The 20,279-nt window shown below is 43.1% G+C and overlaps 1 protein-coding gene across 3 annotated transcripts in view; it reads left to right on the forward strand.

Annotated features, from left to right (window-relative positions):
- Nucleotides 1–20,279, forward strand: part of LOC115202850 (tetraspanin-4) — a 105,733-nt gene that overhangs the window by 21,078 nt on the left and 64,376 nt on the right. The window contains exon 2 of one of the 3 annotated variants that reach the window (XM_029766926.1): nucleotides 2,239–2,318. In XM_029766926.1, coding sequence (XP_029622786.1) covers nucleotides 2,256–2,318 — 63 coding nt within the window. In that variant the 5' untranslated portion in view covers nucleotides 2,239–2,255. Of the gene's footprint in view, nucleotides 1–710; nucleotides 2,319–20,279 lie in introns of those variants that run through there. The other 2 variants (XM_029766925.1, XM_029766924.1) reach the window with 2 other exon arrangements.

Genomic DNA, 20,279 nt, shown 5'->3' on the forward strand with positions numbered 1-20,279 from the left:
GAAAGTTCAATATTCCGCTACTGGCATCTCGGTGAGAAAAATACAAGTTCAATCATAATTGACCTTTTTGTTATTAAAAACCAAGCCTTCATCACAATTCATTGTTTTGACCCAGATGGTCCCGGAGTTGTGGAGCGTGTTGTTGTTTAGTCTGATCGTCTGTCAGGTGCAGCAGTGTGAGGCAGTGCGTTTCCCTCTATATTAATGCATATGCATATCTAGGGAGAGTTGCTTGCAGCATGGGATTCTAGCTGCACTGTGTGGGTATGTTTGGTCCTGTCGGGGGATAGAGGTAGAAAACATGACTGTAGTCAAGTGTATATAGAGTGCAGGTTTGAGTGAGAGAAGGACCATAGAATGTGGAATGAGATGAAGAGAGAGAGGGAGAGGGAGCACTAGCTTCTTGCTGGTATGTTAACCAAGGAGCAGGTCCTCTTTTGTGTGGGGTTAATGCTCACGTGTTTGTGTGTGTCAGAGAGAGAGCGAGGGATAGAGGGAGGATGGGATGCAGGAAGCGGATTGGCTCAGCTCTGTAGTAGGGTGTGGCTATAGGCTGTGAATGACTGCTCCAACCCATCTCACTGTCAGGATTTGGGGACAGTTATCAAGGAGTAGAAGGGGAGTGCTGAAATAGTGTGAGTGAATGAGAGACAGTAAGTGAGAGCGGGAGGGAGGGAGGGAGAGAGAGAGAGAGAGAGGGAGGCAGGGAGAGAGAGAGAGAGCTCTAGGCAGGCTGGACGGTTGCTATGACACTGCAGTCTTTTTTTTTCCTCCAAGGAATGTGTCTCTCTTCTTCTTCTTCTTCTGGCCATGACCCTGGCGGATACTTTACTCTCGTTACCCACCTATAGAGAAAGAGGAGAAAACAAACCAAGAGGCGCACAGAAGGGAGGGAGAAAAGAGGAGGAGAGGGAACCTTGCCCTAATACAACGCTCTACTGGCTGGACTGTGGAAATTAAGGAAATGTGTCTACATCAGAACTGATAGACAGAAAGGGAGGGAGACCGAGGTGAAGAAGGAGAGAGGCAGTGAGACAAGTAGCAGGTAGACCTGTGAAACAGCAGCTGCGGGAAGGGGGAACAGAGGAAAAGCAGAGAGGGGGAGTTAGAGAGGAGTAAAAAGAACGAACCAGGACGAACAGGAAAACCCAGACAAGGAAAGTGGTAGAGCGTTCACCTAATGGAAACCAAAGAATGCTCTCTTCATTTCAGTTACCTATCCTTTTCTCGTGCATCTTTTCCCTTCACTCATCCTCACACATTCACCTCAGTGTTGTCTCTTGGTCTGCACATCTTCTCTCTTTTTAACTTTTCTGGTTCTGGTGTAAAAGATACTGATTGGCTAAAACACTGTCGTCGTCAACAGTGGCTGTTTTCTCTGCCAGAGCGCACCTGCTCCGGAATTTCTAATGGAACCAGGTGTGACATATCACTCAGCCGACCGACCAGATTAGAGCAGTTCGGGTAGTGCCAAGCGTCCCTGCGATTATGTGCGTCCGATTGATCTAAAGATTAGCAGGAATTGTAAAAACTAGAGCTTATTTTTTCAGGTGATAGACAGCTGTACAGTAGCTGTGGGATTCAGGAAAGGAACATATAACGAACAGGTATTGTAGGATTAAGCAAAGGGAAACCGGAATATACAGGTGTTGTAGGATTAAGCAGTGTAAAAAATTTGAGGTGATGTGTTTTAATCTTAGCTGGTCTATCACTGCAGGGGCACAGTTGGACTACATGCCTGATCGCGCTTCAGTTTCTGTGGTGAAAACACTGTAGGCTGGTTAGCTTAGAAACTATTGGGAACAGTTGCTATTCCACATTACTGGCACCACAACTCTGCACATTTGTCCCCTGAGGACACGTTATTTGGACTTTGTGTCTCTGTTCAGGTCTTAAGTGACTTTTTTTGTGGTGGGCTCTCAAAGATCTCTTGAAGGAACGGATTGAATTAAAACTTCAGCTGTTGCTAGCGTCTCACCTCCAGTTAGTCCATGAGGCGCTCGAGCACGGACGAGACGCCGTACCGGCGCAGTCCCTCACTGGACAGCAAGCCCGAGACGCCGCCCTTCACCTCGGGCTTCCACAGCTACAGTGGCGAGTACGAGTATAAACGTCCGCCCTTTGCGTTCGGCTTCCACACGGCGCCGGGTCCGCAGGCGGCTAAAGGCCGTTACACCACCTCGCAGGGGAAGAAGTATGTGGTGTTTTACCTGGACCTCTCCTTCATCTTCCTCCTAGAGCTGCGGCGCTGCAGGATGGCCGAGGGCTGCATGAGGGGCCTGCGCTACGGCATGGTCTTCTTCAACCTCCTCTTCTGGGTGAGTCAAGCTTTTTAGTATTTGGAGTGTGTGTGTGTGGTGGGGGTGTTTTTCAATGTGTGTGTGTCTGTCTGACTGTGTCTGTCTGTCTGTATAGGTGTTATATGAGTGATTGTGTGGGTGTGCTTCATTAAGTTTAGTTTTTGTATGTGGGTATATTTCTGCCTGTTTGTGTTCAGAATATGCATGCGGAAACCTGTTTGTATCGCGCATATCACTTTATTGAAATAGTCACACTCTAATTCGTTATCACATCTATCTTACTCTTTTGCAAAAGTGGCTGCTGTGAATTCGGTCCTTCTACTACACAATCTTATCTTTTTACACTTGGGGGCTCTCGACTGTCTGTGTCTGTTTGATCGTGTCAGTCTCGCGGTGATAACATCCGTCCCCTCACTCCTTTTTGACGCCTGCACAGCTGTCAAATGTGACCATTATGCTTCAAATTCACAGATGTCTATCTCTTCTTTAGCATTCTCTCTATACTCGCCCTTGATGACCTTCCTTTATCCTTTTCTCTGCATGCTCTGGGAATTTGGGTCTCTACAATGTGCTGATTCTATGGTCCCCTTTGACTAACTAAAAGTGCCTGTCCCCTTTGGTAATAAAATGAGGCCTTGTACATTGGAATGCAATCACTGCCAAGGCCCACTCCCTCCTGTGACCTCCAGACCCTTTTTCTATCAGCTTCCGCCAGAAAGGGGTCAATGTATTTGTGATTAGCAGCTGGCGTGTGTGTGTCAGTGTGTGTGTGTGGGAGAGTATCACTTACATGTGACAGAGGTTTTGTCATGGGGTATGCTTTTTACCTCTTCAGACAGCCTTAAGGTATTTATGCTCCTAATAAGATGAAACTGGCAGAGCTTTTCAACTGGAAATTGTTGGCCTTTTAAAAGTCTGGAAAGTCACTTGCCTGGTCCTTTGTCAGTACCCAGACAGTTATTAGGTCCATTGCTTGAGTATTTAGATGTAGGTAATAAGCTGATTCTACCCCTCCTTCCCCATAGAAATCCCATGCAACGTCAAAGTCCATCATAAATGCCTCCCAAACACACCGCTCTGGCCTCCCATGACCGCAGCAGCCTTTGTAATGACTTTCTCGGCCCAATTGTTCAGATAACTTAATTCGGTAGGCACATTTTATTTATGTATTTTGTTATTTTCGTATTGAAATCCAAGAAGTTGATTCATGCGAGTCGGGACCTAGGTCGGCGTGGCTGAAGGATGTAAGCAATAATTTTCTGTTCTCACTCCCTCACAGTATTTGCTGCCCTCGTCCAATTTTATTAGAGTGAAGAATGTCAGATCGAGAACCAAGAGGAAATTGGAGACCTGCCTTATTTTCAGAATGGTACTGTAGTGCCATATCGGTTTGAGCCCGGAGTATACTAAGGCTGAGTTGTTCCGTTTGCGGGCTGACCGAGAGAAAGAGAGAGACAGGAGCGAGCAGATGTTGAGGAAAACGCAGGCTCTTCCCAGAACGCACGGTGACTGGTGGTGCAGTTGCTGGACATACCAACAGACCGTGAATGTCTCGGCTGTCGAGAATGGGACCAGCCTTTTCCGATAATGGAGGAAATAGAACATCAGACTGACGATCCAGCTGAAGATGGCGTGTGTGTACGTAACTAAACTACTACGATTTCTTGTCTCGCATCAATCCCGGTGTGTTGGAGACTTTCTTCAGAATGCCCAGGATCACCTGGAAACGCCGTGCCACACTTCACGGTCCAAATGGGAAGCTCTCTGAACCGTAAGTGTTTTGGCCAATATTACTCACAGGATATATTTATATTACTCTCTTAAGATGAATATAAATAGCTGTATTTTCGAGTATCCTGCCTACACCCCATAATGTAACTGCATACTGTAGTCCCCTTCAAGTTTGTCTGACGATGATGACATGCTGGCTAGGTAAACAGTGTCTACAACGAGTGGATGTGCAACATAGAAAAAGAATGTATGGGACACGCACTTCAGAATCTGGGTCTACGTAAACTTGAATATATATTACGAAACAGTGTACTAAGTATAAAGTCAATAGTGGTAGTAGAGGAGAACATGTTGCTTGCAATTGCCAGTCTAGCTTTTATACCAATAATATCCTAATGAACCTGTAAACCCATACACAAGAGGAAGAACAACAGCCTCACACTATGACCACTAACACCCTTTGAGCAATGAGTTGGCTATACATTCTTCAAGTATACAAGACCAAGAGAGCCATCAATAGTATTGTGGCAGGTAGCCTTTCGGTTAGAGTTTTGGGCCAGTAACCGAAAGGCTGTTGGTTCGATATCCCGAGCCGACAAGATGAAAAACCTGTCTATGTGCCCATGAGTATTGCTCTTAATCTTAACTGCTCCTGTTAGTCGCTCTGGATAAGAACGTCTGCTAAATTACGTAAATGTAAATATATTGTGCCATCATCAATACGGCTAATTATCCCTTAGCCTGTAATATTTGATGTTTTATAGACCTAGGCCCATTTATTTTCTGAAATTCACTGAAGAGGATGGTCCTCCCCTTCCTCCTCAGAGGAGCCTCCACTGATGCCTATCCATGTGGTAGGCCCACCATTTTGTTAAACAGGCTGTTGCATTGGCTTTTCTTTGTCCAGATTCCTGTGACTAGTCAATTTGGCTATTTAACGCTATGATCAACTTGTCAAAAATTGTCGGATACAAACTTGAAACCACTGATAATGACAATGGGATGAAACTCCTGGACAACAGCTGTGATTGTCTATTCTATACTGGCCGTTTTACTTTGACCTGTCCTGTTGTTAGGATATGTTGTTTGTTAACATGACAGCGCATTTTTTATTTGATTGCGTGCCATTTAGATTAGGCTATTTGATCGGAGAAGCATGATGTTCAAAGTGTCCGCCTCATTACATTGTCATACATTTTATGTCCAGCCTGTAGGCTACAGAAAAGGCCACATACTCTTTCTACCATATCCCATATCTGCTACATGATTTATTATAGATATTATTTTTGACGGAACGTTGGTGGAGAGCCGCAGCGATGCATCTCTCCAACAGCGCCCTTGAGAGGAGTGCTGGGAACGGAGAAGCAAAATATTTTGCACCCATGCCTTTGACAAAGTGGGCAATGCTTATCACAGGGCAGCATCAGCGCTCACCTAAAAAGTCCATTTGCCACTGGTTGAGAGAAATTGTCATTGTTTTTAGGCAAAATTATGTGAGGTTTCATGTGTTGTTCGAGGTGCGTCTTGGTCAGTTTAGCTCAGAAAATGATGCCCTCGTCAATCAGCTGTCATATGCAGATTGACAGGATACGCAGTAGGAAAGGATAACATAACGCTAAGGACTGGGTAGAGAAGAGTGTCTGAACTGAAGACGTTCAACTTCAGAACACGATTGGTCCAGCAGGCGGGAAGATTAACAGGTCATATACAAAGTTGCCACACCAAACCAACCTCCCAACATCGCCACGGTTGAAAAACCAACCAAAGAGGAGCTGGTGGCAAAACCTTTCAGCCTAACTTTGGCTAGCCTAATGATGGCAGTGTAACATTGTGGAACGCCATCAGTAACATGTCATGCAATCATTGAAAATTCCACAAAATGATGTCATGGCTTTAGAAGCTTCTGAAAGGCTAATTGACATAATTTGGATGTATTTCAAGGCCTACCTTCAAACTCAGTGCCTCTTTGCTTGACATCATGGGAAAATCTAAACAAATCGGTCAAGACCTCAGAAAAAATGGTAGACCTCCACAAGTCTGGTTCATCCTTGGGAGCAATTTCCAAACGCCTGAAGGTACCACGTTTATCTGTACAAACAATAGTACGCACGTATAAACACCATGGGACCACGCAACCGTCATACCACTCAGGAAGGAGACGCATTCTGTCTCCTAGAGATTAACGCACTTTGGTGCGAAAAGTGCAACTCAATCCCAGAACAACAGCAAAGGACCTTGTGAAGATGCTGGAGGAAACAGGTACAAAAGTATCTATATCCACAGTAAAACGAGTCCTATATCGATATAAACTGAAGGGACGCTCAGCAAGGAAGAAGCCACTGCTCCAAAACCACCATAACAAAGCCAGACTGTGGTTTGCAACTGCACATGGGGACAAAGATCGTGGGGTGGCAGCATCATGTTGTGGGGGTGCTTTGCTGCAGGAGGGACTGGTGCACTTCACAAAATAGATGGCATCATGAGGCAAGAAAATTGATGAGGATATATTGAAGGAACATCTCAAGACATCAGTCAGGAAGTTAAAGCTTGGTCGCAAATGGGTCTTCCAAATGGACAATGACCCCAAGCATACTTCCAAAGTTGTGGCAAAATGGCTTAAGGACAACAAAGTCAAGATATTGGAGTGCCCATCACAAAGACCTGACCTCAATCTTATAGAAAATTTGTGGGCAGAACTGAAATCGTGTGCGAGCAAGGAGGCCTACAAACCTGACTCAGTTACACCAGCTCTGTCAGGAGGAATGGGCCAAAATTCACCCAACTTATTGTGGGAAGCTTGTGGAAGGCTACCCAAAATGTTTGACCCAAGTTGAACAATTTAAAGGCAATGCTACCAAATACTAATTGAGTGTATGTAAACTTCTGACCCACTGGGAATGCGATGAAATAAATCACTCTACTATTATTCTGACGTTTCACATTCTTAAAATAAAGTTGTGATCCTAACTGACCTAAGACAGGGAATTTTTACTAGGATTAAATGTCAGGAATTGTGAAAAACTGAGTTTAAACGTATTTGTCTAAGGTGTATGTAAATTTACGACTTCAACTGTGTATTGTGTATCCTTCACTATCTATTCTTTACTATCTATTGCATCTTAACCGCTCTGTCACTGCTCATCCATATATTTTATACTTATCCCATTCCTAGATTGTGTGTATTATGTTTTGTTGTGTAAAGCAACATCTCAAGACATCAGACAGGAAGTTAAAGCTTGCAAATGGGTCTTCCAAATGGACAATGACCCCAAGCATACTTCCAAAGTTGTGGCAAAATGGCTTAAGGACAACAAAGTCAAGATATTGGAGTGCCCATCACAAAGCCCTGACCTCAATCTCATAGAAAATGTGTGGGCAGAACTGAAATCGTGTGCGAGCAAGGAGGCCTACAAACCTGACTCAGTTACACCAGCTCTGTCAGGAGGAATGGGCCAAAATTCACCCAACTTATTGTGGGAAGCTTGTGGAAGGCTACCCGACACGTTTGACGCAAGTTTTAAACATTTAAGGCAATGCTACCAAATACTAAATGAGTGTATGTAAACTTCTGACCCACTGGGAATGTGATGAAAGAAATAAAAGCTGAAATAAATCATTCTCTCTACTATTATTATATGACATTTCACATTCTTAAAATAAAGTGGTGATCCTAACTGACCTAAGACAGGGAATTTTTACTAGGATTAAATGTCAGGAATTGTGAAAAACTGATTTTAAATGTATTTGGCTAAGGTGTATGTAAACTTCCGACTTCAACTGTATTTAGCAGTCTTATGGCTTGAGGGCAGAAGCTGTTCAGGGTCCTGTTGGTTCCAGACTTGGTGCATCAGTACCGCTTGCTGTGCATGATGCAATAATTTCCATGGTAATGTGGAATGTTTATTCAAATGATGCTAACTCATGTGGCTCATGCAATGGAATATATTTTCTGTAATGTCAGTTGAGTTGATTAAACAACCCACAGCACAGATTGATGGGTGCACTTCCTGCTTTTCCTTACCACACTGCTCCTATGGGTACATTTGCAATAGCCGGCAGTCCACCCATTATGCCATCGTTGTCTTGAATGGGATCACCGTTCTATTCAATGAGGGGATTAGATTAATCTGGCCCGAGCGTGTAGAATTCTGTGGGAAGATCTCAATTGCATACTCCTTGCGTCCTCTCTCGTCTCTTTATTTGGCAATTCGATGCCGAGACACCAGTCATTGTTTATGTAACATTATTAAATACACATCATTTTGTATGCATTTTTGTTAATTTCAGGAAATTCAGCATTTTGATATATAAATACAGAAATCGAAATACTCAAACAATGGAACTAGAGACTGTCTGGGGTACTGACAAACAGCAAGGCAAGTGTTTTATAAAGGACCCGTAAGTGTTTTGTGGTGAACTTCACCTTTAACGCATGGCTGTTTGTTTATAGTGTTGACAGTTGTAATAAACAGACTTTCACAGAAAAAAAGCATGCTCATTACCAGCAGACAGAAACTCAAACACGCACACATGCTTGCTCTCGCTCGCTCTCTCGCTCTCTCTCTCTCATATAAACACACACTACACCTAATACATTCTTATGAAACATATTTTCCTCATACACAGACAATAAAAAAAAGTCACAGCCAAGGTTATTATAGTTTGGGGTTTTTGTATTTGTTTTTATTTCTAATAGTTTTAAGAGTTTTATTTGAAATTATGTTTAGTTTCACTTAGATTTCAGAGCCTCTTTACTAGTTCCTATTTAGTTCAAGTTTTATAAAAACAAATGTATATTTCGATTTTATATTATTTAGTTTCAGTTTTAGTTTTCGTGTTAGGGACAGAAAGTAACCTATGCCTGGGAGGATTTGGGATGTATTTTGGGAGGCTTTTGGGATGTCACTTCTTGCCATTGTGGGGAAGTAATACATAAAGTGATGGGTCAGGTCATAGGTTAGGTTAAGTTTTTAAAGGTTTTTTATTTTTTTTATTTAACCTGTTTACTGGCTTGCCTTTCAGAGCCACTTTACTAGTTTCGTTTTATAAAAACAAATGTACATTTCGAGTCAGTTTAGTACTAATTCTTATTTACAATGACAGCCTACTAGGGAACAATGGGTTAACTGCCTTGTTCAGGGGCAGAACCACAGATTTCTAACCTTGTCAGCTCGGTGATTCAATCCAGCAACCTTTCGGTTACTGGCCCGACGCTCTAACCACTAGGCTACCTGCTGCCCCAAAGGTAGATTCAGTGAGGTGATGTAATGTACGAAGTAAACAGTGGTAGCGGTTCAATTTCCGCAACAACCAGGAGCGTTGAAGCGCGCCTCTAAACTTCTCCACTGTTTTGGTCCCGTAGCTACCACGTTGTAGCAGAATGAAGCACACCTGTGTACATGTGCAGATACTCTGTGGAAATGTGAAATCAACCCGACTGGGCACAAACTGGTTGAGTCAATGTTGTTTTGACGTAATTTGTCAACGTATTGTGATGTGGAATCTATGCTGGAAATTACATTGGATTTATAAAAAGTCATCAATGTAGTTTTGAGGGTTACATGTATGTTGAATTTGTACCTTTGAAAAAACGTCAGATCTTCAATGTAATATCCACTATAAGAAAATATAGGCAGGGCAGCACCCCCTACTGGAGAGTTGAACTATCTACAGCAGTGGTCACCAACCGGTCGATCACGATCGACTGATCGATCGACAAGGCATTCCTAGTTGATCACCAAACATTTCTGTAAAACAAACAACGATAAAGTCTTGCGTTCCAATTTTTTTTTTTACATTCGTTTCGCGCTGTTCGTGGTAGGTGCACTTGATTCAACAGCCCTAGCACCGGGAAGGCAAAATGTTCCCAATTCGAACCATTTCATGTGTCTGAAGGTAGAACTCCGCCCACCTGGTAGGCCCAGAGAGCAAATCAAGTGCACCTATAGGCATACCGCTGGCCAATCAGATAGCTCATGTCTGCACAGTTTTCTTTAGCCATAGACTGCAAAAAGAAGCCTCAAACGCACAGCGAAGTTGATACTGTAAGATTTCGAAACTTTTAAAACCATGACTAGAGAGTAAAAAGCATCTGTTTTATGTGTAAATTCATGTTTAAGTTGTTATTCACTGTCAACACTTTGTTCAACACCTTTATAAGCCGTAAAATGCGCATTCTCCCTACTTCGACACGCTACAACCAGCACTTCAGTGGCAGTGAATGAGTATAGCATAGTGTTAGCACAACTTTATGACCTTTGATCACATGAGTTTTGTACATTCAGTCGACATGAGGTGCAAGTCGGACAATTTTCTTACCCACGATGCAACACACTTTTAAAGGCGGTCACCAACTTGAACGTCCCCAAACTCAATGTGACCCACCAGATTCAGAAGCTTGAAAACCCCACTAAACCCATTAGGTTTTTGTCCCCCCAAAAAACTTAAACTGAACAGAATTTATGGTGGTTTTCATTTATTTTTAGTTACTTTTGGAGTCAAAGATTATAGTTTCAGTATAGTTTTAGTTTTTCAAACAGGATTGTTCATTATTTTAGTTCAGTGTACTAAATAGTTTTTTCATGATTAGTTTTAGTTTACTATTGTAAAAATATTTTAAGATAATACACAACACAGAGGACTAGAGGTCAATAGGGAATTAACAATCAATGGAAATAGTTGTTTTTCAGTTCAACATCTGTTTAGAATCGGTGTAGGAGTTTCAGTCCTGGACTCAGCTACATGTGGCAAGTTTTCATTGGTTCGAATGGTCTATACATTGACCCTGAAACAGGATACATGTTATTTGGCCATTGGCCCAATTTTACTGCATGGAATTCTAATTGGTCAACCACAGGCTAGGGTTGGGGGTTATAAATTGCATAATGTCGCTTTATTCTGTGGAGAATCACTGAGGACAGGGAAGAATGAACATCTACTTCCCAGCATAACATCTATGATTTGTTCTCATTGAATAAACCTATATTTCTCCCCCTGATTTGCTTTGGGGTCTGTGTTATTGAAGAATAACATCAACTGCTAACACTTGGTGCCATGACCCGGATGAATTGGTCGTGACCAACAACAAGGAACAACTCATCAACTGTGCGTTGATCCTGGGGAAAGAGAGAGGGCTGACGGAAACCCACCACGGGAGTCAACTCTTAATCTACTGATTGTTGACATATCATATTCCTGGGTGAGTCTAGACCTATGTAATTTAAAAGAACCAAAGCAGGTTAAAATTAGTGCATGCAATGAGGGATACGTATCTGTGATGTATAGGGGTTTGAGTCCTCTATTAAAGGTTAGTCCTTTTCTCTATTGAAGGTTTGAGTCCTTTTGTTAAAGCCCTATCAGTTAAATAAGCCATAATTGATTAAGGGTGTGAAACCTTCTTGTTGCATAGAAGTGAGTTGCTATTTGAGTAGCAAGTTTTTATGGTTAACCAGGCCCTACAGAAACAATTAGTGTTCTAGAAGATAAGAGGTTAGAGTCCTCAAGGGGTTGTATGTATGTATGTATGTATGTATGTATGTATGTATGTATGTATGTATGTATGTATGTATGTATGTATGTTGGGGTTAAATAAGTCTATAAGATATATATTATACAACTTGTAATGTAATGCCATTTTTAAGTGAGAAATCCACTCTGGAGAAGGGCGGAACGGCTGATACGGATGTGAATATAAAAGAGATTTTGAATTCACTGTCTAGTGATATAAAGAACCATTTCAAAGTAGAGGAGAGTAGGCAAGAGATGATACATTAATATTCTGTCATTGTTGACAAAGATGGAATATGTCTGATATACAAAAAGCTTGGGGAAAAATACAGAGAATATCTAACTCATTGACATTGCAGAGAGATAAAGAGAGTTTGAGGGCTCTTGGTGAACAGATAAAAACCTTAAAAGGAGAAATTCAACTATTGCAGGAGGAGACACGGGTGAAAAAGTAAGACTTGACCCCCACCTGTGGCCTCTCTGTTCTCTCCATCTATCCTCACACTGAATTGTGCAAGGCGGATCAGGTTTCAAGCATCTGGTCAGCACTACCTGGCTTTGAGTCAACAGATTCTGACAGCGGTGACGAACCATGTCTTAGGCCAACCAGAACACAGGCTGTAAAAGGTACTAAAGACAAACCCCCCAGTGACAGTAATCACACATAAATCAGCATCTCCAAAACAGTTGGATGAATGGTCAAAGACTGAAGCATCCAGGAGACGTCGGTATGAAGACGTGGCATTTGAAGCGATATAAGAAACTCTACAATCTATATCCTTTTGATGGGTTACAGTTATTAGCCTTTGTTTTGAACAGCCCGTGAACATGGTGTACTTGAAGAAAAGGTTTATAGAGCTGAGGTGGTTAGACATGGAAGATGAAGATGCACTCAATTCCTCCAAAAATGGGGCAATCACCCATCAGCTGGAAGAGACAAAACTACGGAAACATCATCGACAGGCTGTCACGACTGGACAGGGACATCAATCAACATAATAAACCAGCTGTCATCAGAGTTGTGCAGGTTCCGAGTGAAACAAACAACATTATTCGTTCAGCCAAAGAGAAACCTGGTATATGTCATTATTGTGGGATTTCTGGTCACTGGCAACGAGATTGTCGGGAAAGGAAACGTGTCCTTATGAGGAATGGACAGGAGAAGCAGGGTCCATTTAAGGGAAAATGGAAACAGGACAACAGCCCAAACGACACAATGCTGAGGCAGAAATATAAGAAGCTCTCTCCGGCTCAGCAGTAGAGTTTGCTGGATGCCATGGAGGTAAACTAACAGACCCCCTCTCGCCCTAAGAAGGCCCAACTCATGCAATCACAGGTTGTCTACCTTGGCCAACTGGTCTCACAGGGAAAGAGAGAGACGACACAAAGTCGTATGGCTGCCATACAAGCTGCCAAGGAGCCCACTACTATTAAAGAACTTCGCTCCTTCAAGGGCTTGTGCAACTATAACAGATGCTGGGTGGACCCCTTCGCCGAAATTGCACAACCCCTTAACGACCTCCTTAAGAGAGGCCCTGATTCAAAAGACTCTGTAGCCTTCACGGAAGAACAGAAAAAGGTTTTTGGCAAGTTTAAACTAGCTCTGTCATCAGTGCCGGTTTTGGGCATTCCGGACTCAGGCCAACCGTTCACCCTCTTTGTTCCTGAAAAAGATGGCTACATGACCTCAGTGCTGACACAAGACCATGGTGATTGTCAGAATCCTGTAGGCTACTATTCGAAGAAACTGGATGATGTGTGTTTGGGATGGGGTCCCTGTCTCAGAGCTATGCAGGCTACTTACGTCTCTGTGTCGATGGTGGCATCGCTTGTTCTCGACCAACATCTTACCATCAAGTGACCACATGCTGTTCACACTCTTTGACAATGAATCGAGCTGCACAGGTCACAGCTGCTCGTTGTAACAAATGGTCCATTTCCTTGGAGGCTCCTAACATCATCATACAACGTGGCACACCATGTAATCCAGCTACTCTGATGCTTCTTCCAGACACCACATTACTTGAACACGACTGTTGTGAGTTGGTTTTGGATCAGCTCTCTGATGGGTTTATTAAGAGTCATCCGTTGGAAAACCCTGAGTTTATCTCAAACACAGACTGTTCAAGCATTGTGAGGGGGGTGTGAAGAAGACAGGCTGGGCAGTTACTACAATGGACAATGTGATAGTGACAGGCACGTTACCTGCAGGAACATCAGCACAGGTGGTGGAATTGGTGGCTTTGACAGAAGCATGCAAACAGGCTGAAGGAAAAACAGCTAATATCAACACAGACTCAACGTATGCTTTCGGTGTTACCCATGATGGTTAAAAAAATATGTAACACACATTAGGGCCAAAATGGGAAGGTCCTTATCTAGTTTTGCTCACAACGAGGTCAGCATATTAGGGAAATCTATGTGAAATATCAATTTCTCTTGAAACCCGGACATGTTGCTTTCACTTTTTTGTTTCCTTCGTTTATAGATTATGAGAATCTACTGTCTGAAGCTGAAGCAATATCCCTTAACCCAAGGACTGTACTTGAAACGATACAAGATCACTGGTGAAGTGTTCATTGGAGACGTCCTCATCAACCAGTGGAACGGAAGAAGACTTCCTCACTACCGGCAGACTGTCAGAACATAATTTCTAATAGTTATCTATGTGGGACTGATACCAGTGTGGAAGAGCTGGTCACTTTTAAAGGACTATGTGAATGATTACCTTGACAATAGGACAATTGAATATTATTGTCTTGCAGATAAGGGAAAGATGTTTGAAATTATTTTCCTTGCGAGTTTCCTTCTAATACAGGATGTGTGTGGTGTTTCCAATTCGAACACAGAGATGCATCAGCAGGATGAGGGACACTCGGGCGTCAGTACGTTTCTAGCTCTTTCTCTACACTATGCCGCAGACAAACATGGGGTACATGTGCTGTTATTGGTGCCGAATGCTGTACTTACATTCCTGATAATTCTGAGGAAATAACTGACCTAATCCAAAAGATCCGGACTGAGGTCGCTAAATATCATGATTACAATCCAGATGATTTAGGTTCAGTCATGTGGTTGTCTTCCACATTTGGAACATGGGGAAGTTTTTTGGTGAGCATGATACTTCCAATAGTGGGAGTTGTTTATTTTTCTTATCCTCATCCAGGTTATCAAGTGTGCTATTGCCCGATGTTTGTGTGCTATTGCCCGATGTTTGTCTGCTAAAATCCGACGGTTACGTGATAGGGGATATCATAAGATTCATCAACCGTCGTTGTTATTAAAGAATAACATCAACTGCTACCACTATAATAACCTTGGTAACAGCAGAGATTTTTGTCCTTTTGACGTTGAAAGTATGTTGAAAAGGGGATTGTGTCAGGTGTGTGTCGAAGAGGAAGTGTATAAGAGAGACTTTGTGTGTGTATGGCCTTTCTGGCACTAAGACACTCCATTCAAATTGAAATCCAATAAGCATTCACTTACTCCGGGGCTAAATTCAGTTATCCTTATGTTAATTTTCTCCATTACCTTAACTGACTGAAATAAGCTTAATACATTCTCATTCTACCCTGGACTATTAGTGTCTTCTGAACTGCAGCGAGGCGCAAGGGGTATATCAGTCCTTCCCAGACAAGCTGTAGAAAAGACAGGAAAAAAAGCGACGAGCCCCCAAATGTTGCCAAAATGACTTCACAGAAGAATTACAATAACAGTGGGCCTCCCAAAATACGCCAGGATGCACGGCGCTAATCATATAGCTTTCGGCAGCCTCAGCGCACTTGAGCCACAAAGGGCACACACACACACACACGTACAGTAGCAGAAAAGTCCCCAATAAGTCACTTAATTACCGTCACTATGTAATAAATCTCATTAGTCCTGACTTGGTGTACTCATACTGCGGGGACCCACGGGTGAGACCCAGGCCTGGCGCCACGAGGGTGCAAAAAGTTGGAATATTGTGCCCCCTCAGTTTTGTACCCCTATTCTGTCCCACAATATGCCCCCTCCGTCATGCACAACCGATGTGTTGTGTATGCTTCATTCATGCAACTCCCTTGCGTGCATCATACGTACGTCATACACATTTTACCGGTTGAAAAAAACAATTGGCTTTGACAGTAGAAGGGCGGGGTCAATTTGACTGTTTAGGTTTACTTTCAAAGTTACTTACTACCAACAACAACAAAACAGTTTCACCGCACAGCTGGATGGGATTTAGCTAATGTTAACAGATAGTTAGGTAGCTGATAGCATGATGGATATTAGAAAGCACGACGGCAGCATCGGATCAAGGCGGCGGGGAGGAGGAGAAGCCTGCCACAGAGGCCAAGGCCGCTGAGCCGACGCTAATCGCCTTGGCCAAGGCCGTCGAGCCCAGCAGCAAAGGCACCTGCACAAACGTCTTGCAGCCTGGTGACATAGGAGGTAACCAACCCGAGGAGGGGCCTGCAGCCTCCAAGATACCCAACCCGCCTATACTGTGGGAGAAAACTGGCATTTTGTAGCACGTGGTTTAAAGGCAGAGTGGCTGGAATATTCCTGCAAGGAAATACAAGCACACGGACACCCCCGCTCCAAGCAAATGGCAAAGAGTAGGGAGTAGTAATCTGAAAGAACATGTGGTCGAAACAACAATGGGCCAGCAAGAAGAGGATCATGAGAGGGAGTGCAAAATACTGTTCATCAGCACTCTGGATGCTGTACTGGGAGAAATGTCAGCAAGATTTAACGAACGAAACAGCCAATTTGTTGAGGCCCTGTGTGCCTTGCACCCAGAGAATGAAACCTTTTATGGATGTGGAAAAGGTGAAACCACTGCTGGACTTCATCTCTGGAGATTTTGTGGAAATTGAGTTTACTGTCGCACGCCAGTTTCTACAGACTGAAATAGCCCGATCTGGAGAAGAAAATTGGACTAACATTATGCAGAGCATTTTGGATAGATACTCCGGGCCTCTAACAGCTATGCCTACTGTGATGATGGCATTGAAGCTGGGATTAACATTTGGAGCATCCACAGCAATTTGCGAGAACTCTTTTTCAACATTGAAAAATGTATTCAGTGAGCACAAACAGAGCATGTTGCACAGGAGGAAAGCACATGCTGATTCAGCTGGCATTTCAGAGGGATCTTACAAGCAAATTCCGTGGGGAGTGGAACGAGAGACTTCTGAGGAGGTTGAACACAGCGTCAAGGAGGCTGCAAATATTTTGAATCTGGGTAAGAACAGGCAGCCTGGCTGGCCTAGTATTATCTTGTAATTTGCTAGCTTTCGGAAAAGTGTGGCAAATGTCAGAAATGGGTGTAGACGTGATTTTCTTTATTGGCAGGTCTACTGCTTAATTTCTGTGATAGGATTGGAAATGTTTGGTTTATAGTATAATCGGATTGTTTTTAATGTTGTTTTATATAGTAGAAGAGGTGCTCTGCATTACATTGATGAGGGGTAGGCAGACCTTGACCAATGGTTGAGTAACAGTGTAGCTATAGTGTTTCTAAAAACAACTCGTTGCTATGGAATACACATTTCTCTTATCATATGCTGCATAGTACGGCACTCTTGTGGGAGGACAGCTTGGTAGCTGTGTCCAAGCTCCATTGTACTGATAAATCGTGGCAGTGCATTGCACATTGGAAATGCAATGTATTGGCATGTGGAAGTGTTATTGCGGTAATTAGCAACTGTTTTGCATTGCATTGATGGGTATTGTGCATGTAGCGTTGTCATAACTTGCAATTTCTCGAGACGCTTATGCATTTTTGTAAAGCGGTGCAGTGTTCTTGTGACAAGACAGCCGCGCGTGGCTGCAAATACATTGTGTGTAATTGTACTTTCGATTATTATCCATCCTGTGTTATCAGCAAGCGAAAATAGTTGTGCCCCCTTAGTCATTTCTAATGCGCCCTTGCCGAGTTTATCCTGCTGCCGGGCCTGGTGAGACCCACACGGAGAGAAAGGGAGAAATGGAGTAGGGAAAATGAAAAAGAGAGGCATTGAAGTTCCTAGTACTCAAAAGTTGTTTTTTTCCTGTGTTATGTAGGTCAGAACCCAGCAGTCTACAGGATCCATAGGCTCCGAATTCCTGGAGTTCTGATAGTTCTTAGCTCCACTCTGTCTTCCTTGATTTAGTCAAATCAATGGGAATCTCCCTGCCTTGTGAGCTGAGTTTCCCCTCCTCCAGGCCATCGATCATATTCAGTAGGAACATACAGTACCTTGCATTGTAGCTCAGGCTTTTATAGACCGCAGTTTGCTGTCTTGGTGGAGGTTGGTATGTTTGATGTATGCATCTGCATCTGTATGCGTTTTAAGCCAATCTCATGAGAAGAAAGACATCTCCTGGGTTGCATTTGTAAAGTGGAAATGTAAAAAATGTGTAGAGATGATTGTTGCAGCGCTGTGGTGTCAATGATCCAGAGCATCCCAAACTTGCTCAATGGGTGACATGTCTAGTGAGTATATAGGCTATGAAATAACTGGGACATTTTCAGCTTCCAGGAATTGTGTAAAGATCCTTGCGACACGGGGCAGTGCATTATCATGGTGAAACATGAGGTGATGGCAGTGGATAAAGGGCACGACACTGGGCCTCAGGATCTGGTCACGGTATCTCTGTGCATTAAAATTGCCATTGATAAAATGCAATTGTGTTCATTGTCCATAGCTTATGCCTGCCCATACCATAACCCCACCGCCACCATAGGGCACTCCGTTCACAACGTTGACAGAATCAAACCGCTCGCCCACACAACACCATACACGCTGTCTGCCATCTGCTCGGTACAGTTGAAACCAGGATTCATCCATGAAGAGCACACTTCTTCAGCATGCCAGTGGCCATCGAAGGTGAACATTTGGCCACTGAAGTCGGATCATGACGCCAAACTGCAGTCAGGTCAAGACCCTGGTGAGGATGACGAGCACGCAGATGAGCTTCCCTGAGACAGTTTCTGACAGTTTTTGCAGAAATTCTTCGGTTGTGCAAACCCTCAGTTTCATCAGCTGTCCAGGTGGCTGGTCGTATAGACGATCCCGCAGGTGAAGAAGCCGGATGTAGAGGTCCTGGGTTGGCGTGGTTACACGTGGTCTTCGGTTGTGAGGCTGGTTGGACATACTGCCAAATTTTAAAAAATGCCGTTGGAGGCGGCTTATGGTAGAGAAATTAACATTACATTTTCTGGCAACAGCTCTGGTGGACATTCCTGCAGTCAGCATACCAATTTTATGCTCCCTCAAAACTTGAGACATCTGTGGCATTGTGTTGTGTGACAAAACGGCACATTTTTGAAAGTACTTTTATTATTCCCAGCACAAGGTGCACCTGTGTAATGATCATGCTGTTTAATCAGCTTCTTGATATACCACACCTGTCAGGTGGATAGATTATCTTGGCAAAGGAGAAATGCTCACTAACAGGGATGTAAAAACATTTGTGTACAACATTTAAGAGAAATAAGCTTTTTGTGCATATTGACAATTTCTGGGATCTTTTATTTCAGCTCATGTAAAGTGTTGGTTCCATGTTTCACGTTGCGTTTATATTTTTGTTCAGTCTAGATCTGAATCAGATGGGATATGTATATGCCGTACGGTACAACTCGCTAACAAAAACTAGTCTTTAGGATTGATTGCCTTAATTTTGTCAGGATGTTATGTCAGGCAACATTATGTCAAACCTCAAGTTTCCTCCTGTTTACTTAGAACAGTGTGGTCCTGGACCTGGGTCCCAAAAGGATGCACATTTTTGTTTTCCCCCCTAGCATTACATACCTGATCCCACAAATCAACTCATCATCAAACCATTGAAGGGGACTGATTGTACTGCACCGTACGAATCTCTGGATGTCCAAACAAACAAGCCATGGAGTAAAAGTTATATCAATTTGAAGAGAAATTAGACAGCTGTTCCAGCACACTCGTTCATCTTTGGACGCGTAAAGGCAGACTCGTTTTATATTGACATTTCTCACCCCTTGTCGCTTTCCATTACCGCTGGTAGAGAAATTGTCTCACATTCTTACATTTTTTTTTTAGATCAATTGTTTTATTATATGTTCAAGCAATAGGCAGAATAAAAATAATTGGACAAATATCAATTGGCTTGTCAGCGGACGTCCAACACGAGATCACATCATAATCCATAATGCGGTATATTCATAGTACATGCACAGATTTACCATGCACAGACCTACCACTCTTGGTGAGCAAGGGGGTTTACTCCACCCAAAATCTGTCTACGTTAAGCAGATCATTAATTATTAAGCAAGTGAGGAGTTTTTGGATGGGGGGCAATGAGAGTGTGTCGAATTTAGTCATGATAAAAATGATTTGCTATTTTGATACATGAGGCTTATTTGATCTAATAGAACTGTATTCATAAGTTGTTACGGGTGTACTGATATACACTGAGTATACAAAACATTTCCCTCAGAACAGCCTCAATTTGTCGGGGCATGTACTCTACAAGGTGTCGAAAGCATTACACAGGGATGCTGGCCCATGTTGACTCCAATGCTTCCCACAGTTGTGTCAAGATAGCTGGATGTCCATTGGGTGGTGGACCATTCTCAATACACACGGGAAACTGTTGAGCGTGAAAAACCCAGCAGCGTTGCAGTTAACCCTCTGAATGGAACACACACAATCCATGTCTCAATTGTCTCACGGCTTAGAAATCCTTCTTTAACCTGTCTCCTCCCCTTTATCTACACTGATTGAAGTGGATTTATCAAGT

The sequence above is a fragment of the Salmo trutta genome, chromosome 12 (assembly GCF_901001165.1).
Source record: "Salmo trutta chromosome 12, fSalTru1.1, whole genome shotgun sequence".
Lineage (NCBI taxonomy): Eukaryota > Metazoa > Chordata > Actinopteri > Salmoniformes > Salmonidae > Salmo > Salmo trutta.